This window comes from Lissotriton vulgaris, chromosome 3_1, assembly GCF_964263255.1.
Source record: "Lissotriton vulgaris chromosome 3_1, aLisVul1.2, whole genome shotgun sequence".
In the NCBI taxonomy this organism is placed as follows: Eukaryota; Metazoa; Chordata; class Amphibia; order Caudata; family Salamandridae; genus Lissotriton; species Lissotriton vulgaris.
In genome coordinates, this window is record NC_141689.1 from 5,367,342 (window position 1) to 5,385,184 (window position 17,843).

Sequence of the window (17,843 nt, forward strand, 5' to 3'; positions counted from 1 at the left end):
TATAAATGTGTTGAGAAAAACTGAACTATTGTGGAGGAACATGTTATCAGCGCAGTCAGACAGAAAATCTTCGAGTGTTGGATCATGCTTAAAATGAGTGTCATTGAGTGTGATGAGATGTTGTACCATGTAGAGACTTGCTAATCTTTGATGTGAGCGTGGTAATGCTAGAAAAAGTTGGGCTATGAGATCATTGTCATATATCTTATATTGAGAGACCCATAGGGTCGCAGTTCTGGCTATTTCCTCCTCCGGTGTAAGCGGAGGTTCCTGGTCTAACCAATAGTCTAATGCATTGGATGTTTTTTTCAAATAACTCATCTGGAGATAACCGTTCAGATTGTTCGTGAATTAGGGGCGGAAGAACGAACGGGTAGGACTTTTTTCAGTAGGTTCAGTCATTTCCTCCTCAAGTTTCTTATTCTCTTCATTTGTTTGCAAGTTTTGCAGAATGCGGGTCACCTTACGGGTGAACCTGTCTAGTGCATCATTTATAAGTTCTAAACTAGTGTGGTCGGATGCGGAATCTAATAAGTCAAAAAGTGAAACTGGTACATTTCTTTCTGCTGCTTGTATGTGTTTTATGAAACAGCAAAGGAGGAACCTATACATGTGCATTTTTACAGGGTGTGATCTTCTTGTAGTCATAGCGTTAATGGCTCGTGAGTTCTCTCCAGTACGAAGAAACTCAGAGGCCGCTTGAAGAAACGTGTCAATTGCTGGTAGATGTCTTATTTCTTCCCAGGAGTCATGAAGTATTTTACTTATTCGGCCCGCCTCCCCTGTGTTGCTCGGAGTCGGGTCATAGGGGCAGTCGGGAATTGTTTTACCTGGGTCTGGACCTACGGCACCCCCTTCTGGAGTGAGAGGTGGTGTGTTATGTTGTAAAAGGGGTGGCTGAGGCAGAGGGTGTTGAATTACTGAAACCTCATATGGAGGTGGAGTATCTAAGAGGAAATTGGTGAAAGTATCCTCTGGTGATGGGGCGGTAGGTTGTGTCTTAGGTGGTGCAATGTTAAGGTTTTCAGGTGCAGATGACAATACAGGATAAAAACCAGTAGAAATGGCTGATTGTTCCCTTTTATTCCTTTCTCGAACTACTTCTTTCTCTATTTCTTGTAACTGTTCTTTCTTGGCCTGCTCTGACATTCTCTTACCCTTTTCAACTTTATGCAATTCCTTCTGTTGCCTCCTATGGGCTTCTTTTCTCCATAATTCCACCGAGTCACTTTGTGACTGGCGAACTCCCTTTTTCTTCCACAACTGTTCCTCTAATTTGATAATACATTTCATGTCAAAAGTACCATTTTCAGGCCATCTATATCTGTGTTCTAGGTCTTTAGTATAATCCACCCATAAATCACAATAAATAATTAAATAAATAATGTTTTGCATACATGAAGTGTCCTGGAGTATCCCGAGTAGGAAGGGGAATTTCCTTCTCAAGAATACTCCTTTTGCTTGCTATCTTACGTATTTTCGAGAAAATAGGCATGATGGCAAGACTTTTCAAAGATTTAGAATTGAGAGAAAAAGAAAAACAAACAGAACATATATCTTTACCGTACCCACGAAAGTGGTGAGTCCGTCTTTTATACTAGTTTAGCAGTCCTCACAAAATAAGTGAGAATCCAACAAAAACCTGTATCTTTACCGCACCCACAAAGTGGTGAGTCCGTCTTTTAAACTAGTTTAGCAGTCCTCACGAAAGATAGGTGAGAAACCAACAAAAACATGTATCTTTACCGCACCCACAAAAGATGTGGGTTTGTCTTTATACTTTTCGGCCGTACTGTCCGAAAAAATAACTGGAAGGCCTCTTGAAGATCTTGAAATGCGCACAGCTTCTAAGGTGGAACTCGCAGAACCTCGGACTCGTCTCTTCACAGGTTGGGGTCTGGTTCAGGACGTTCTGCAATTTTCCTCACCGCCTCGTGTGGATGCCAGGCCGCAGTTGGTCGCCCTCTTTGCCTCGAGGGAGTTAGCGGGAATTCCCCGCGTTGTGAAGTTTGACGTCCGTCAAAGGTCAGGAGGGGACAGTACCGGGTCCAATATCGCCGGCGCGTGGGGAAAAGGGAACGTCCCTATTCGGGCGCCAATTAATGTGGTAAATTAATTCAATATTACCTCATCTCAGAATTTCTATCCTTAATAATCATAATTTCAGTCAAAGCAAGGAGAGGAGTCCGTGGTGCTCGAGTAAAAAAAGGGTCCAGTAACTCGAGTTAAGGGAAGAGCTCCAGCACCAAGCGGGTACAGGAGTGGTCTGCAGCTTTATTCACACATCAGAATATTTATACAGTTTTCAGTCAATAGGCAAAAGAAGAAAAGAGAAGTGACAAGAAAAAGGGAAGTGACAAGTAGTAATTTCCAACAGATGTGTCAAGGTAGGGGCGTGTCTTGTGTCTCGTGAGAGGGCATGTGATGTGTGGAAATGTGTTCTCTTTCAGTTGAAGGCCCTTACTCATTTGGGGGTTTATCTCTGGCTTAGAGTCAAGAACAGGATCCATTTTGTGTAAAACAGGAACTATCTTGCTGGTTCTGGGAATTTGGCTGAACCACAAGAGTCAAAAAGAGGAACTATCTTGTGTAAAACAGAGACCATCTGCTCTCTGGCTTGCAGTCAAGGACAGGAACTATTTCTTAAGACAGGAACAGTCTGCTGGTTCTGGGAATTGGCTGAAGCACAGGAATGGGTGGTCAATGAACTAAGATGCCATGTGCAGGGTGTCTTACAGTTAAGAAAACAGGAACTATCTGCTGCTGGTTCCCAGAATTGGGAGAACCACAGAAATGTGTGGTCAATGAACGGGGGTGCCAGAGGCAGGGTGTCTTGCTTGTGGGTCTGAAGACAAAATGGATGTCACACAAAATGGGTGCTTGTCTGAATGAAAAAATGGCTATCAGGCAGAAACAGGGAAATGATGGGGCACAATTGTCAATTTTATTTCCACACCACCCTAGCAACACCTCAGGGTAGGCGGAAAAAAAAAGAAAGGATGCAGTCAAACATTCAACAACACAGTACCTCGAACACTCAACACCAGTAGGGGGGAGAATAAGAGACTTCGATCAGGAATGGAGGAAGGTCACATTGGACAAAAGGATACTAAACATCACACAATACGGATACTGTATAGAGTTAGAAACACAACCTCCGGACAGAAACCCAAGGAGAAAGGCACACTCGGCAAAGGAGCTCTCGCTCTTGCAGCTAGAGGCACAGGAATTGCTCAGCAAGGAGGCAATAGAAGTTGTACCACAAAACCAAAAGAACAAGGGAGTTTACTCAACATAGTTCCTGGTGCCAAAGGTGGACGAAACACTAAGACCTATCCTAGATCTGAGGTGCCTCAACAGATTCATAAGGACTCAAAAATTCAATATGACCTCCCTACAAGAGGTAATACCATAAATACAGCAAGGAGACTTCATGGCTACTATAGACTTAAGACGCATACTTACACATTCCCATCAAACACAAGCGCCTACTAAGGTTTGTGATCAACCAAAGCCAATACCAGTTCACAGTACTGGCATTCGGACTAAAATCCGCACCAAGGGTGATGACAAAATGCCTAGCAGCTGTCGCAGCACACCTACTAAGCCAGGGATACATGTATACCCTTATCTCGATGACTGGCTCGTAAAGGCAAGTTCGTACGATCGATGCAAACTACACATCTCACAGGGCATACTAACACTAACAGAACTGGGCTTCTCGATTCATTAGGAGAAATCGTCAACAGAGCCAGAGCAAGTCAAGATATTCTTAGCGGCAGAGATCAGCACCATAGAGGCCAAAGTGTTCCCCAGCAGGAAGAAAACTTTGGCGATGCTGAAGGAAACACGTCATTGCTGCAAGGGGCAAGTTCTGACAGTGAGGCCGGTCTCAAGCTGATGGGAATGATGGCGTCTTGCATTCACCTAGTCCAAAATATTTGACTACACATGAGGCCATTCCAGGAATGGATACAACAGCAGTGGTCACAGGCAACCGGGAATTAGGAAGATCTAGTGGTGTCGCACACGCAGTGCATCAGGAAATGGCGTTGTGGAACGAACAAAAATTATCACAGGGGAAATCATTCACACAACCAACTCCAACAGTGACCATCACGACGGACGCCTCCCAGCTGGGATGTAGCGCGCACATGAACAGACTGAAGGTGAGGGGGCTATGGTCGCAACAGGATGCGGTCAAGTACATCAACTACCTAGAGCTAAAGACAGTGTTCCTAGCCCTGAAAGCTTTTCAGGAGCAGCTGTACGGGAAAAGGGTGTTGATCCAAACAGACAAAACCACTACCATGTTCTACATCAACAAGCAGGGTGGGACACAGTCAGTAGCGCTGTCAAGCCTAGCAAAGGAGATATGGTCATGGGCCATCCCACTAAGGATAGACCTACTAGCAATACATCTCCCAAGGAAAGACAACGCGGAGGTAGACATACTCAGCAGGCAGACATCAGCATCACACGAATGGGAGATCAAGCAACAGGAATTACAGAAGGTATTCCAAAAGTGGGGCACACCACAAATAGACCTATTTGCAACACACCAAAATGCTAACACTTCGCATCCAGACAACAAGATCGGTCACAATGGAATGCACTATGGATAAGTGGGTCAAAGACATTTGCATACGCTTTTCCCCCCGATCTCACTGATAAACAGTGTACTTAACAAATGCAGACTCAGCAAAATGACGCTAATACTAATAGCACATCAGTGGGCCAGACATTCATGGTGCTCGCAGATTGTGGAGATGGCGCAAGCACCAGCACACAGATTTCCAAAAAGAAGGGACCTGGTAACAATGCAGAACGGAAGGATGCTACACCCATAGCCAGAGAGCCACAGCCTGGCAGCTTGGCTCCTGAAGACCTAGAGTTTTCACACCTCAAACTACCAGCGAGCACAATGGCAGTGCTCAGGGAGGCAAGAAGGCCTACCACAAGCAAATGCTAGATAGTAAAGTGGAAGAGATTTCAGAATGGTGCATTAGGGAGAATTTGCAAAGAAGGGTCACAAGGGAGTCGACAGTGCTAAAATCTGCTGCAAAGCAAACTAAGCTACACATCCCTGAGGGTACACTTAGTGCTATTGTGGCTTATACTAGAGGAGAAACGGCGAAGAGCTTCTTCACCTCCCAAGTCATAAAGAGATTTCTGGAAGGGGCGAAAAGGATTGCACCTCCAAACAGAATGCCAGCACCAGCATGGAACCTCAATGAATTACTGACACAATTGATGAAGGCACCATTCGTACCCATGCACAAGGTTACTCTGCACATGCTCACACTAAAGACAGCCTTCTTAGTAGCGATCACATCACTACAGAGAGTAAGTGAGTTGCAGACGCTAACACTTTAAGAACACAAATACCTCGATTTTTCCAAAAAGCTAGCACAGAGAGTGCTGCATTCACTGGACGCCAGGCGGGCGGCAAAGCTCTATATAGAAAGAAAAAAGGAGTGCAGAAAGACAAAGCAGCTCTTTGTTTCCTTCGCCAGCAGTTTCTTGAGACGACCTGTTACCAAGAATACCATTGCACGATGGATCTCACAAACCATACAACTATGCCACAAACAAGCTGGGCAACAGTTAGAAAGGGCAGCTCATGCTCATTCAACGAGGCAGAAAGGAGAAACAATTGCGTTTCTAGCTAACACACCAATCCAAGACATTTGCCAAGCTGCAACATGGTCTTCAGTGCACACGTTCACTAAGCACTACTGTGTGGATATCCAAATGAACAAAGAAGGTCAAGTGGGACAGAGGTTCTTACAACACATTTTTAGTAACCAGTGCTCATCTCCCACCCAGCCACCACAATAAGGACAAACCGCTACAAAGTCTATGCACAGCATAGTGAATCCAGAAAGATTCACACTGCAAAGCAAATAGTTTCTTGCCTGTCGGTGTAGTTTTGCATCTTGAAGACTTTCTGGATTCATTAGCGAACCCACCCTCCTCCGTCAGAAAGATGAGACCGGAGAAAGGGGATTAAAAAATGGACAAGACTTAGGAAACGAGAGGAAAAACAATAACGCAAGAAAAGAAAAAAGAATCCGAAGATGGCGACCAAAGGTGGGAGCTTCTGCTGGAAGCGCGCCGACGTCACGAAAGACACCAAATAATGGGATATCGACGCCCACCTGGGCCAGAGAGAAAAAAAGACTACAATTCCGGACCCAACCACTAGATGGCGGATAATGCAGAGCATAGTGAATCCAGAAAGTCTTCAAGCTGCAAAACTACACCGAAAAGTAAGAAACTATACGTTACAGGGAAGTTATGTTCAGTTCAGATTTTATACACAAAATTATAACATCCCTGAAAACTTTTGTTTTTTTGTGAATTTCTAAGGTTTGTTTAATTCAATTTCCCAACTAAAAAGTCCCTGTAACCTTGGGCCCTGAAAAAAATGTTTTAGGCAATTTCTAGCCCATGAGTCTTGGTCCCTCAGAGACCCCCTATCTTAAGTCATATGGGGTAACCACTTATGTCCTATTTAATGTTTCTCTCCCCACCCCCTCCACTGGATCAGTGTCCCGCATCACAAAATGGCGCCTAGAACTTTTCCTCTCATTGTTGTGGCCAGTGTGTGTGAATGTATTCTCCTGGTTTGGACGTGTTGCCCTCAATCTGTCATATCGTCGGCTGTGCTCATGTTTAGCGCTACGCCGCACGCTGACATTGAATTCCAAAGAATCGGCTTCCTTTCAGTCAAGAATGCCACGGCACTCTTGTACAGTTGAGGATAATTTTTTATTCGATCCAGGCACAAGAGCAGCATCAACGCGTTTTGGTGCCCCACAGCACCTTGAGCACGACCGAGGTGCTGTGAGCCACCAGCCGGCGTCCTCGCACTTGGGCTGGAATATTTAGTGCTTATGACTTTGATGAGGATTCCCTTGGAAGAGACATAGGATTACAGGTAAGCATTGTTTCCATGTCTGCAAATTCCTCACCAATCTCCCCAACTCTTTTCTCACCTCTCCCCGTTCTGAAAATGGTCGCACAGCCATCACATACATATGGTTTTAGGTTACATTGTTAAATGGCATAGCCACTGATCGAAATACTGCAGGTTGTGTCTACCTGTACGGGCTCTAAACAAAAGAATGAGGAACTGATGGCAAGGCACTAGTTTTGCGATATATATGGCTCCAATTATGTTATGTCCTGGTATGTGTCTGAGGCCGGAATGGAGCCGAACTCCACCTAATGGCGTAGGACAGCTGTTGGAAAATTTTTGTATCCTGTCTGGCACCTTGGACTATTCAAAAAGTGAGTAATCCACAGGTAGGTAAATCATTCACCAGAAAGATTATTGTCTAGGGTAAGTCACTGTTGCAACATAACTTTCTCTGTGAAGCACTAGTAGAGAGCACATCTTACAAGTTGGTATGTCTGCTGCTTCTATATTTCATTTTGTTATCAAATTAATTTGTGTCTTAATTTTGTTTCAATCAGAGACGAATACCTTGAAAAAGTACAAGAGAAAACTTGAAGAGTGTACTGACATACTACAACCACGAAGAGCAAGAGCAGCCAAAAAAGTCAGATATTCAGAGAAAGATGAGGATGATATCTGGATCTCAGGCGATGAGGATGTTTTGAGCTCTACTAAAGATGATGAAGGGTTTAAATATAGGCCTAAAAGACCCAAAAGGATGCAGAACAACACTGCAAGAAAATACTCCACTGAACGCAAATTTAAAAACCCTGCTGGAAAATCCAAGTCGTCCAAAAAAATTCCAAGAACACAATCGGGAGTGAAAAAGTACCCATGCTCAGACCGTGGGATCGTCTTTATTCGGAAATCCAACCTAATCGAGCACCAAGTATCCCACAAAGAGGCAGACGTGCCAGGTGTAAAGCAAAAACCTCTTCGTAAGAATTCAAAAGCAAATTTAAACAGAAAAGTAAGCAAATCAAAATACAGTGACAAGAAGAAGCGTTGCAATGAGAGGAAAAGTGCAAGTAAACATCCGCAAACATCCCAAGTAAAGAAACCACACCCATGCGATGAATGTGAAAGGTCTTTCAATGCTTATGAAATGTTGCTTCAACACATGAGGGTTCATGGAAGCGAGAAAGCTTTCATGCACGTGGACGGGAAGCATCATCAGAAAACCCCAGAAAAGAAGCCACACCCGTGTGATGAATGTGAAAAGTCTTTCAATGCGTATGAAATGTTACTTCAGCATAAGAGAGTTCACGCAAACGAAAGAGCTTCCATGTGGAATGATGAAAAGAAAAATGTTAGCAAACCCAACAGTGATAGCAAAACTATAGTGGTGAAGAAAGCCTCAGAAAAGAAACCTTACCCTTGTAGTGATTGTGATCTTTCTTTTAATTCTGCTCCATTGCTGCTTCAACACCAGAATGTTCATACAAAAGAAAAAGTTTCTACCAGGGTTGATAAAAAGGAAAGTGTTGGGACACCCAAGGTTGAGACAAAAGCACCAGAAAAGAAACCTTACCCTTGCACCGAATGTGCAATGTCTTTTAATTGTTCAGCAATATTGCTTCTACACCAAAAAGTCCATGCAAATGGAAAATACTCCATACATCATGACGAAAAGAATACTGTGCATGAACTTAACAACCTAGTCACAGACAACACGTCGACATACTGTGAAAGTGAGAAGTGTTCCCATGAGTCATCAGCACCTCAACAACCGAACACTGACACTAGCTTAAACTCATCAATATGTTCAGATGAGAACCGTGTGAGTACACTTGAGAACAATGCCCCAGAAAAGACAAGTGATGGAAGCGAAAAGTCTTTGACCCCTTCTTCAATGCCACTCCAACAGCAGAAGGCTCACACAAAAGAACGTTCCATGCAAAGTGATGAGAAGAAAGGTGATCGTAAACTGATGGGTGAGACAAAAGCCTTAGAAAAGAAACCTTACCCATGTAGTGAGTGTGATCTGTCTTTTAATTCTTCTTTGGTACTGCTTCAACACCAGAACGTTCATACAAAAGAAAAAGTTTCCACCAGGATTGATGAAAAGGAAAGTGTTGGTACACCCAAGGTTGAGACAAAAGCACCAGAAAGGAAACCTTACCCTTGCACCGAATGTGAAATGTCTTTTAATTCTTCAGCAATATTGCTTCTACACCAGAAAGTCCATGCAAATGGAAAAGACTCCATACATCATGACGAAAAGAATACTGTGCATGAACTTGACAACCTAGTCACAGACAAAACGTCGACATGCTGTGAAAGCGAGATGTGTTCCCATGATTCTTCAGCACCTCAACAACCGAAGACTGACACTAGCTTAAACGCATCAATATGTTCAGATGAGAACCGTGTGAGTACACTTGAGAACAATGACCCAGAAAAGACAAGTGATGAAAGCGAGAAGTCTTTGACCCCTTCTTCAATGCCACTTCAACCGCAGAAGGCTCACACAAAAGAAGAACGTTCCATGCAAAGTGATGAGAAGAAAGGTGATAGTAAACTGATGGGTGAGACAAAAGCCTTAGAAAAGAAACCTTACCCATGTAGTGAGTGTGATCTGTCTTTTAATTCCTCTTTGGTACTGCTTCAACACCAGAACATTCATACAAAAGAAAAGGTTTCCACCAGGATTGATGAAAAAAAAAGTGTTGGTACACCCAAGGTTGAGACAAAAGCATCAGAGAAGAAACCTTACCCTTGCACCGAATGTGAAATGTCTTTTAATGCTTCAGCAATATTGCTTCTACACCAGAAAGTCCATGCAAACGGAAAAGACTCAGTTCATCATGACGAAAACAATACTATGCATGAACTTGACAACCTAGTCGAAGACAAAACGTCGACATGCTGTGAAAGCGAGAAGTGTTCCCATGATTCTTCAGCACCTCAACAACCGAAGACTGACACTAGCTTAAACGCATCAATATGTTCAGATGAGAACCGTGTCAGTACACTTGAGAACAATGCCCCAGAAAAGACAAGTGATGAAAGCGAGAAGTCTTTGACCCCTTCTTCAATGCCACTCCAACAGCAGAAGGCTCACACAAAAGAGGAACGTTCCATGCAAAGTGATGAGAAGAAAGGTGATAGTAAACTGATGGGTGAGACAAAAGCCCCCGAAAAGAAACCTTACCCCTGTAATGAGTGTGATCTGTCTTTTAATTCTTTATTGGTACTGCTTCATCACCAGAACGTGCATACAAAAGAAAAAGTTTCCACCAGGATTGATGAAAAGGAAAGTGTTGGTACACCCAAGGTTGAGACAAAAGCACCAGAAAAGAAACCTTACCCTTGCACCGAATGTGAAATGTCTTTTAATTCTTCAGTAATATTGCTTCTACACCAGAAAGTTCATGCAAATGGAAAAGACTCCGTACATCATGACGAAAAGTTTACTTTGCATGAACTTGACAACCTAGTCTCAGACAAAACGTTGACATGCTGTGAATGCGAGATGTGTTCCCATGATTCTTCAGCACCTCAACAACCGGAGACTGACACTAGCTTAGATGCATCAATATGTTCAGATGAGAACCGTGTGAGTACACTTGAGAACAATGCCCCAGAAAAGACAAGTGATGAAAGCGAAAAGTCTTTGACCCCTTTTTCAATGCCACTCCAACAGCAGAAGGCTCACACAAAAGAACGTTCCATGCAAAGTGATGAGAAGAAAGGTGATAGTAAACTGATGGGTGAGATAAAAGCCTCCGAAAAGAAACCTTTCCCATGTAGTGAGTGTGATCTGTCTTTTAATTCTTCTTTGGTACTGCTTCAACACCAGAACGTTCATAAAAAAGAAAAAGTTTCCACCAGGATTGATGAAAAGAAAAGTGTTGGTACACCCAAGGTTGAGACAAAAGCACCAGAAAAGAAACCTTACCCTTGTAGTAATTGTGATCTGTCTTTTAATTCTGCTCCATTGCTGCTTCAACACCAGAAGACTCACATAAAAGAAAAACGTTCCATACAAAGTGATGAGAAGAAAGGTGATAGTAAACTGATGGGTGAGACAAAAGCCTCCGAAAAGAAACCTTACCCATGTAGTGAGTGTGATCTGTCTTTTAATTCTTCTTTGGTCCTGCTTCAACACCAGAATGTTCATACAACAGAAAAAGTTTCCACGAGGATTGATGAAAAGGAAAGTGTTGGTACACCCAAGGTTGAGACAAAAGCACCAGAAAAGAAACCTTACCCTTGCACCGAATGTGAAATGTCTTTTAATTCTTCAGCAATATTGCTTCTACACCAGAAAGTCCATGCAAATAGAAAAGACTCCATACATCATGACGAAAAGAATACTGTGCATGAACTTGACAACCTAGTCACAGACAAAACGTCGACATGCTGTGAAAGCGAGATGTGTTCCCATGATTCTTCAGCACCTCAACAACCGATGAATGACACTAGCTTAAACGCATCAATATGTTCAGATGAGAATATTTACAGTTGGGAGTGGTGGTTTAATTGGTAGCACATCTATTCTCTTTGTGCATTTAATATAAGTATCGGTTCTCCTCGAGGTTAAGATGACTACACCCCACTACCTAAGGTGCCAAAACGCCGAAGCGCAAATGGACCCAGTGAAAACGTAAAACAGATATATAAACCTCTGCACTCTTGTTCAATTTTATATTAATTCATACAGTTGTTTGAACAAATCAATTTCAAGTAACAATAGGACATCAATTTGGTTTTTGCCGTTTCAATTTAATATGAATATATACGTCTTGAGAAGACAAGTGATGAAAGCGAGAAGTCTTTGACCCCTTCTTCAATGCCACTCAAACAGCAGAAGCTCCCCACAAATGCAAAAAGGTGCACATGTAATGCCTGTGGGAAATCATTTAGCAAATCCTCACTGCTGATCATACACAGATGAGTACACTCTGGATACTTTGCATGTAATGAATGTGTGAAGACCTTCAAGATCCCCTCATGCTTAAAGCTCCATCAGTGGATACACACCTTGGAGAAATATAGAGATAAACGGGGGTCTGGCTCCAGGAGAGAGGGGTCTTAAAAACCCTAAGTTTGGTAAAAAAAAAAAGCCCTGAAGGGGATCTGATTGTCTCCAGTGTCTTTTTTTTTATTTATTTTTTTTATAATCAACTTTATTAGGTATATAAAACAGTATCAGGAAATTCATTGGTTGCAGCTCACAAATCAACACATGCAGCGAATTTGAATCAGTAAGAGAAGTAGGCAGGGTCAGTCCATTCCATTCCAGTCCAACATTTCATCTGAAAGCTCAATAATGGCAGATCTTAAGACATGCAGGTCAGCCAGACTTACGGCGGGACCATATTGAACCATTTCCCCCATATTTTGTGAAACAATTCTGGAGCACCTCGGGATTCAAACAGGGCCTCCTCTTGGGTGCCGCAGCAGTCCACCCCTCTCCTCCACCCCTTCACAGTAGGCGCCGCGGCCCGTGACCAATATACCGCTATGTCTCTTTTAGCCACAGCCACCACCGTGCCCAAGAGGCGCTTGTCCATTCTGGAACCGTCCATACCATCAAAGATCTTCTACAACAGCCGCAGTGGGTCATGAGGTACCTCCCACCCCAGGGCCCGCGTGAGCTCCCGCTCCACCCCGATCCTCTCCAGCACCGGATATAGCCACACCACGTGGAAAAAATCAGGGGGGATGAACCTCACTTCGGACAGTCAAAGAGTGCTGTAAGCGGGCATGGTAGAGTCGCTCGGGGTGAGGTAGAACGCGTGTAAATAGTATATCTGCACCAGGCGTAGCCTGGATGATGTAGTCATGGTTCGGGGAGCCATAAGGGCATCCCTCCAGTCTGCCTCATCTAGGGGGTCCACCCAGCGCGCAGCGTATCTAAGGACGCAGGGCCATTATTGACGAGGGAGCGATAAATGCGGGACACCCCTTCTTTGCCCAGGTTCCCCTTCATCACCTGGGCCTCCAGCGGGCTAAACTCCGGGAGGGTAACCGGTGAGGGAAGATGTGTGTGGATGGCGTGGCGCAGCAGCAGATACCGAAAATGTTGGGTATGGGAAAAGGCGTGGCACTGCTGCAGATCCGCAAAGGCACAGATATGGTCCCCCACCCAGACGTCGCCAAGGACCGAGATGCCAACTAGATCCCAGCGACGGAATCCGTTTAGGGACGCAGGCTCCCGGAGCCAGGTGCCGTGCCAGAGCGGCGTCTGATGTGTGAGTTTATGGTCCCACCCCACATGGCGGAGGGCGGAGCGCCAGGCCAGGAGAACCGTTCTTGTGATGGACGGTATGTTCTGTGGCACCGGGCTGCCGTACAGGAACGTCTCGATCAGTGGGAAGTCTGTAGCCTCGAGCTCCCTGCTGTACGCTGGGTCAGACCAGCCGCCCGCGTACCAATCGTGGATGACTAGTAGTTTAGTTGCGAGGTAGTAGATGTACAGCTGGGTAACCCCCAGGCCACCGTCAAAGGGGGGGATGCGGCAATGCGCCAGGGAGCATCCGCGGTCGTCCGCCTCCCCAAAGGAATTGGGACAAGGTCCCATCGAGCTCTCGGAACCAGGCGCGGTGTAGGGGACTGGATCTATTTTGTAGGGTATATAGGAAACTGGGGAGAACTATCATTTTGAATAGGGCGGTTTGTCCTAGGGGGTTGAGGGGAAGGGTTTGCCATTTTTTAAGGTCCGCCTTCATCCGGGTCACCAGGGGGGTGATGTTCAACGCCCACTGAAGCTCCGGCAGGAGGGCCACCCATATACCGAAATACTTAACCGAGTGGTGTCTAAGGGGGATAGTTGATTGCCAGCCAAAGCATTCCCGGGAGGGGTGCAGTGGGACCAGTGTGGATTTGGCCGCATTGAGCTGAATCCCGGAGACTCTATCGTAGTCTGCAAGGATCTGCAAACACCTAGGGCCCGAAGTCGCTGGATCCGCTAAGTAGAGGAGCACGTCGTCGGCGTAGAGGGCTATTTTGTCAACATGGCTCCCGTTCCAGGCCCATCCCTGGACGATGGGGTCTTGCCGAATGGGCGCCGCCAGGGCCTCCATCGCTAGCGCGAAGAGGAGCGGGGAAAGGGGGCACCCCTGGCGCGTTCCCCGACGAATCGGAAAGGCCTCGGAGAGCATTCTGTTGACCAGCATTCGGGCCCTAGGGTTGGCGTAGAGGACCCCGATAAGGCGGCGAAAGAACGGGCCGAAGCCAGTCACCTCCAACACGTCTTGCAAGTAGTCCCAGCCCACCGTGTCAAAGGCCTTCTCAAAGTCGAGAAAAAGGAGGGCCAGATATGGGGACAGGCGAGCACGGTGGGCCAGGGCCAAGTGGAGGCGGCAGATGCAGTGCCGGGTGCCCTTGGCCAGCATGAAGCCACATTGGTTGGGATGGACCAGATCCTGCAGGAGGGGTTTGAGCCTTTGGGCCAGTACCGTAGCAAAGAGCTTGACCTCGGGGTTGATAAGGGAGATTGGGCGGTAGTCCGCGCAGCTCGTGGAGGGCGGCTGGGTCTTAGGGATGCCCACTATTGTGGCCAGATCTGATTCCGGTGGGAAGGAGCCAATCTTTGCCACATGTCGGAAGAGGGTCAATAGTTGGGGAGCCAGGATGCCTCGGAAGGCAGCGTAATACTCTTGCGGGTATCCATCCGGGCCGGGTGTCCTACCCGAATGAAGGAGGGGGATGGCCTCCAGCACCTCATCTAAGGTAAAGAGTCGCTCTAGGACTTCTCCGGATTCCGAAGCAAGGGAGGGGAGCTGGGCACGACCCCCATCTAAAAGGGCGGTCGGAGGCGCGTCTGGTGGTCTCGCCGCGTAGAGGCACGCATAGAAGTCTGCAAAGGTTCTGGCTATGCCTGCAGAGGTCACCTGGAGGGTGCCATTCTGAGCTTGAACCTCAGCAATAATGCGGTGGATTTTGGGGTAGGTGACCAGGTTATGGAGGAGCTTGCCATTTTTGTCTTCCCAACCGTATGTCCGCGTCACCGACGAGCGCCATAGCATTTGGGCCGAGTCCAATGAGACCTGGCGGAATTCTTCCCGAATAAGCGCCAGCTGCCGGGTGGGGTCCGTGCGCCCAACGGGATCTGTTCCGCCTCCAGTCACGCGGCCTGGGACTCCAGCTCCGAGAGGCGGGCCAGCTGGTCTGCCTGCTTAGAATGTACCAGCCCCCTTGCAACCCCCAAATCACCCCCTTGCCAGCCTCCCATAGGGTCCCTGGCGAGGGGACCGAACCCTCGTTAGTCGAAAAATAGTGGGTAAGCTCTTGTCCCGGCGCTTCCACCAGATTACTGTCCTGTAGGAACCAGGCGTTAAGCCGCCAGACCGTCCGCGTGCCTGATGGAGCGGAACCAAGCCGGAGCGAAACTGGGGAGTGGTCGGACAATCCTCTGGGCAAAATGCCCACTCCCGAGACCAGGTGGCAGTCAGTGGCCGGAAGCAGGAGAAGGTCGATGTGGGAGTGGGTATGGCGGGAGGCCGACGTGTGGGTATACTGTGCCGCGTGGGGATTCCAGACGCGCCATATGTCACAAAGCCCCAAGGCCGAGGCCCAGCTCGACAGGGCAGCGGCCGAGGAAACTCGGGTTGCAGACGGAGTGCCGGTCATGTCGCGATTGGGCTGCATGACGGCATTAAAGTCGCCTCCGACCACCGTGAGGCCATGCGGGAGGGATGAAATGACTCGGGTAAGGCACCGAAGCGTTGGTGACAGAATGGTGGGCGGTATATAAAGATTCAGGACGCTTAGAGGGCACCCTTCCACCTGCGGGTCAGTGTAGGCCTTGGTAAGGGTGAAGGGAAGATCTTTCCTGATCAGGATCGCCACCCCTCGGGACCTGCGCAGAAACCCGGAGTGCCATACCGTCGCGAAGCCGTATCGGGCCAGGAAGGCACATTGCGTGCCTAAGAGGTGGGTCTCTTGGAGAAGGACGCCTGTCGCATGGCGTTGGGCCGCCCGGAGAACGGCTGCACGTTTAATGCGTCCCAGGAGACCATTAACGTTCCAGGAGAGGACCTGGAGGGGCTTAATCAGCGTGTACGCCATTGGGGGGGGGGGGGGGGGATGAAGGGGAGCATGGGAGCGCCGGAGGACGCATTCAGAAAGGGGGTCCAACAGCGACGCGCAAAAGCAGGGGGATACTGTCTAGGGTTGTCCACAGGGCGGGAGCGCTGAGGGTCCTAGGAGGGAACAGGGGTGGGAGAGCGACCGCCCGCCATCAGCCGCCCCCGGTGGCGGTCCATAGGAGGCCGAGGATAACAAACTAAGGGGCAGTCGGGGTGCGTGCCAGGAATGGGCCCACCCACCACATTACATCAACAAGAAGAGCTGCAACCAGCCACCCGCAGGTAGCACCAACAATGGCTGAGGAGCGCCGAGTCCGAACGTGCCCTCCGGAGGCTCGCACCCGAGTCAGGGACCGCATCAATGATGTCCAAGGAGGGTGACGCAGCTGTGGGGGGGGCGTCCTGACTCTCAAGCCGGGACGGGGGCGACTGAGACCCCTCCTCCGGGGATCGTGAGGCCCCCACCTGCTGGCGGCCGTGCCTGCGGGATCTGGTTCGGCGCCGCCGTGTCTTGGGCACTTCTCGGCTCAGGTGGGCCGTGGGCCCCCGGGCAGGGGATGGGACCCGCCCAGGCAGGAGGGGGTGCTCTTCCGTAAGCCAGGTCAACGCCACCTGTGGGCTGTCGAAGAAGAAGGTCTTGTCTTGGAATAGGATCTTAAGGCGAGCCGGGAAGAGGAAACCGTACCTCAACCCCAACACCTTGAGCTTCTGTTTGACCTCGTCGTAAGACCTCCGTTGGGATTGGACCTCTCTGGAATAATCCGGGAATATCATAACTTTAGAGTTCTGGAAATGCAGGGAGCCCAGGTCCCTGGCGGCCCCCAGGATGGCGTCCCTATCTCGGAAATTGAAGATACGGAGAATGAAGGGTCGAGCCGGAGCACCAGGGGGTGGTTTGGGCGCCAGAGAGCGATGGGCCCGCTCTATCGCAAACCAGGGGGAGGGCTTCTCAGCAGGCATCCAGGAGCGGATCCAGGCTTCGAGGAAGACAGCAGTGGACCCCTTCTCCACTCCCTCCGGAAATTCCAAAAGGCGCAAGTTGTTTATGCGGGCCCGGTTTTCAGCGTCCTCCGCCCGGTGATGGAGCTCAGACGTCAGCGTCTGAAGATGGGTTACCTGCGTTTTCAGGGTGGTCAGGTCGTCCTCCGCCGTGCAGATAAGGGATTGCGCTGCTGTGATGCCCGCTGTAGCGTTTCGGAGGTCCTGTCGGATGAGAGCCACATCCACCTTCACCTCTACTATCTTACCCTCCACGGAGGCCTGGGAGGCACTGATCGCCTGGAGGATTGTAGACAGGCGGGGGGTCGGCGCCGGGGCCATGGTCCGGTCTGGTGAACTGGTCCATGCGCATCTGGGTCAGGGCAACCGGAGTTTGCGTGGTCTTACCCCTAACCATGGTCGCAGCGAGCTGGCCGGAGACACGTGGAGATTGATGCAGTCCCTAGGGCCCACTCCAGAGGGTCAGACCTCGCAGCGTCGCAGGGGTGTCAAGCCCTGCGGGTCCATCAGTGGTGCATCAAGCCTCCCGCAGGCCCCGGTCCTCTGGCCTCCCCTCACAACGTCGGCGGCAGGGTCCCAAGATCAAGGAGGCAGGGGGGAGGCGGGGACGGCTCTGCGCCACACACGGCGCCTGTCGGGCCAGGTGGATGGCCGTCCAGGGATCTCGCCGGGCAGGGCGCCGGTTGACACCAGACTAGGCAGATCCCCAGTAAGGCTGAGCAGGGCCTCCGTGAGGCGGCTGACCTCACCCGTTAAAGTCCACCAATCCACCCAGGCCCCAGGTGCTGGGCAAGAGTTCCGGTATAGGGCAGCAGTGGGTGGTAGTGACAAGTGGCACCCAG

General features: G+C 48.5%; 1 protein-coding gene across 8 annotated transcripts in view; it reads left to right on the forward strand.

The window, feature by feature from the left end:
* LOC147725801 (uncharacterized) overlaps positions 1 to 11,671 on the forward strand; it is a 626,472-nt gene extending 614,801 nt beyond the window's left edge. For all 8 annotated transcript variants that reach the window (XM_086959971.1, XM_086959976.1, XM_086959973.1 and 5 more), the window contains one exon: positions 7,483 to 11,671. In XM_086959971.1, coding sequence (XP_086816097.1) covers positions 7,483 to 11,456 — 3,974 coding nt within the window. In that variant the 3' untranslated portion in view covers positions 11,457 to 11,671. The remainder of the gene's footprint in view (positions 1 to 7,482) is intronic.
* The last annotated feature ends 6,172 nt before the right edge of the window (positions 11,672 to 17,843 follow it).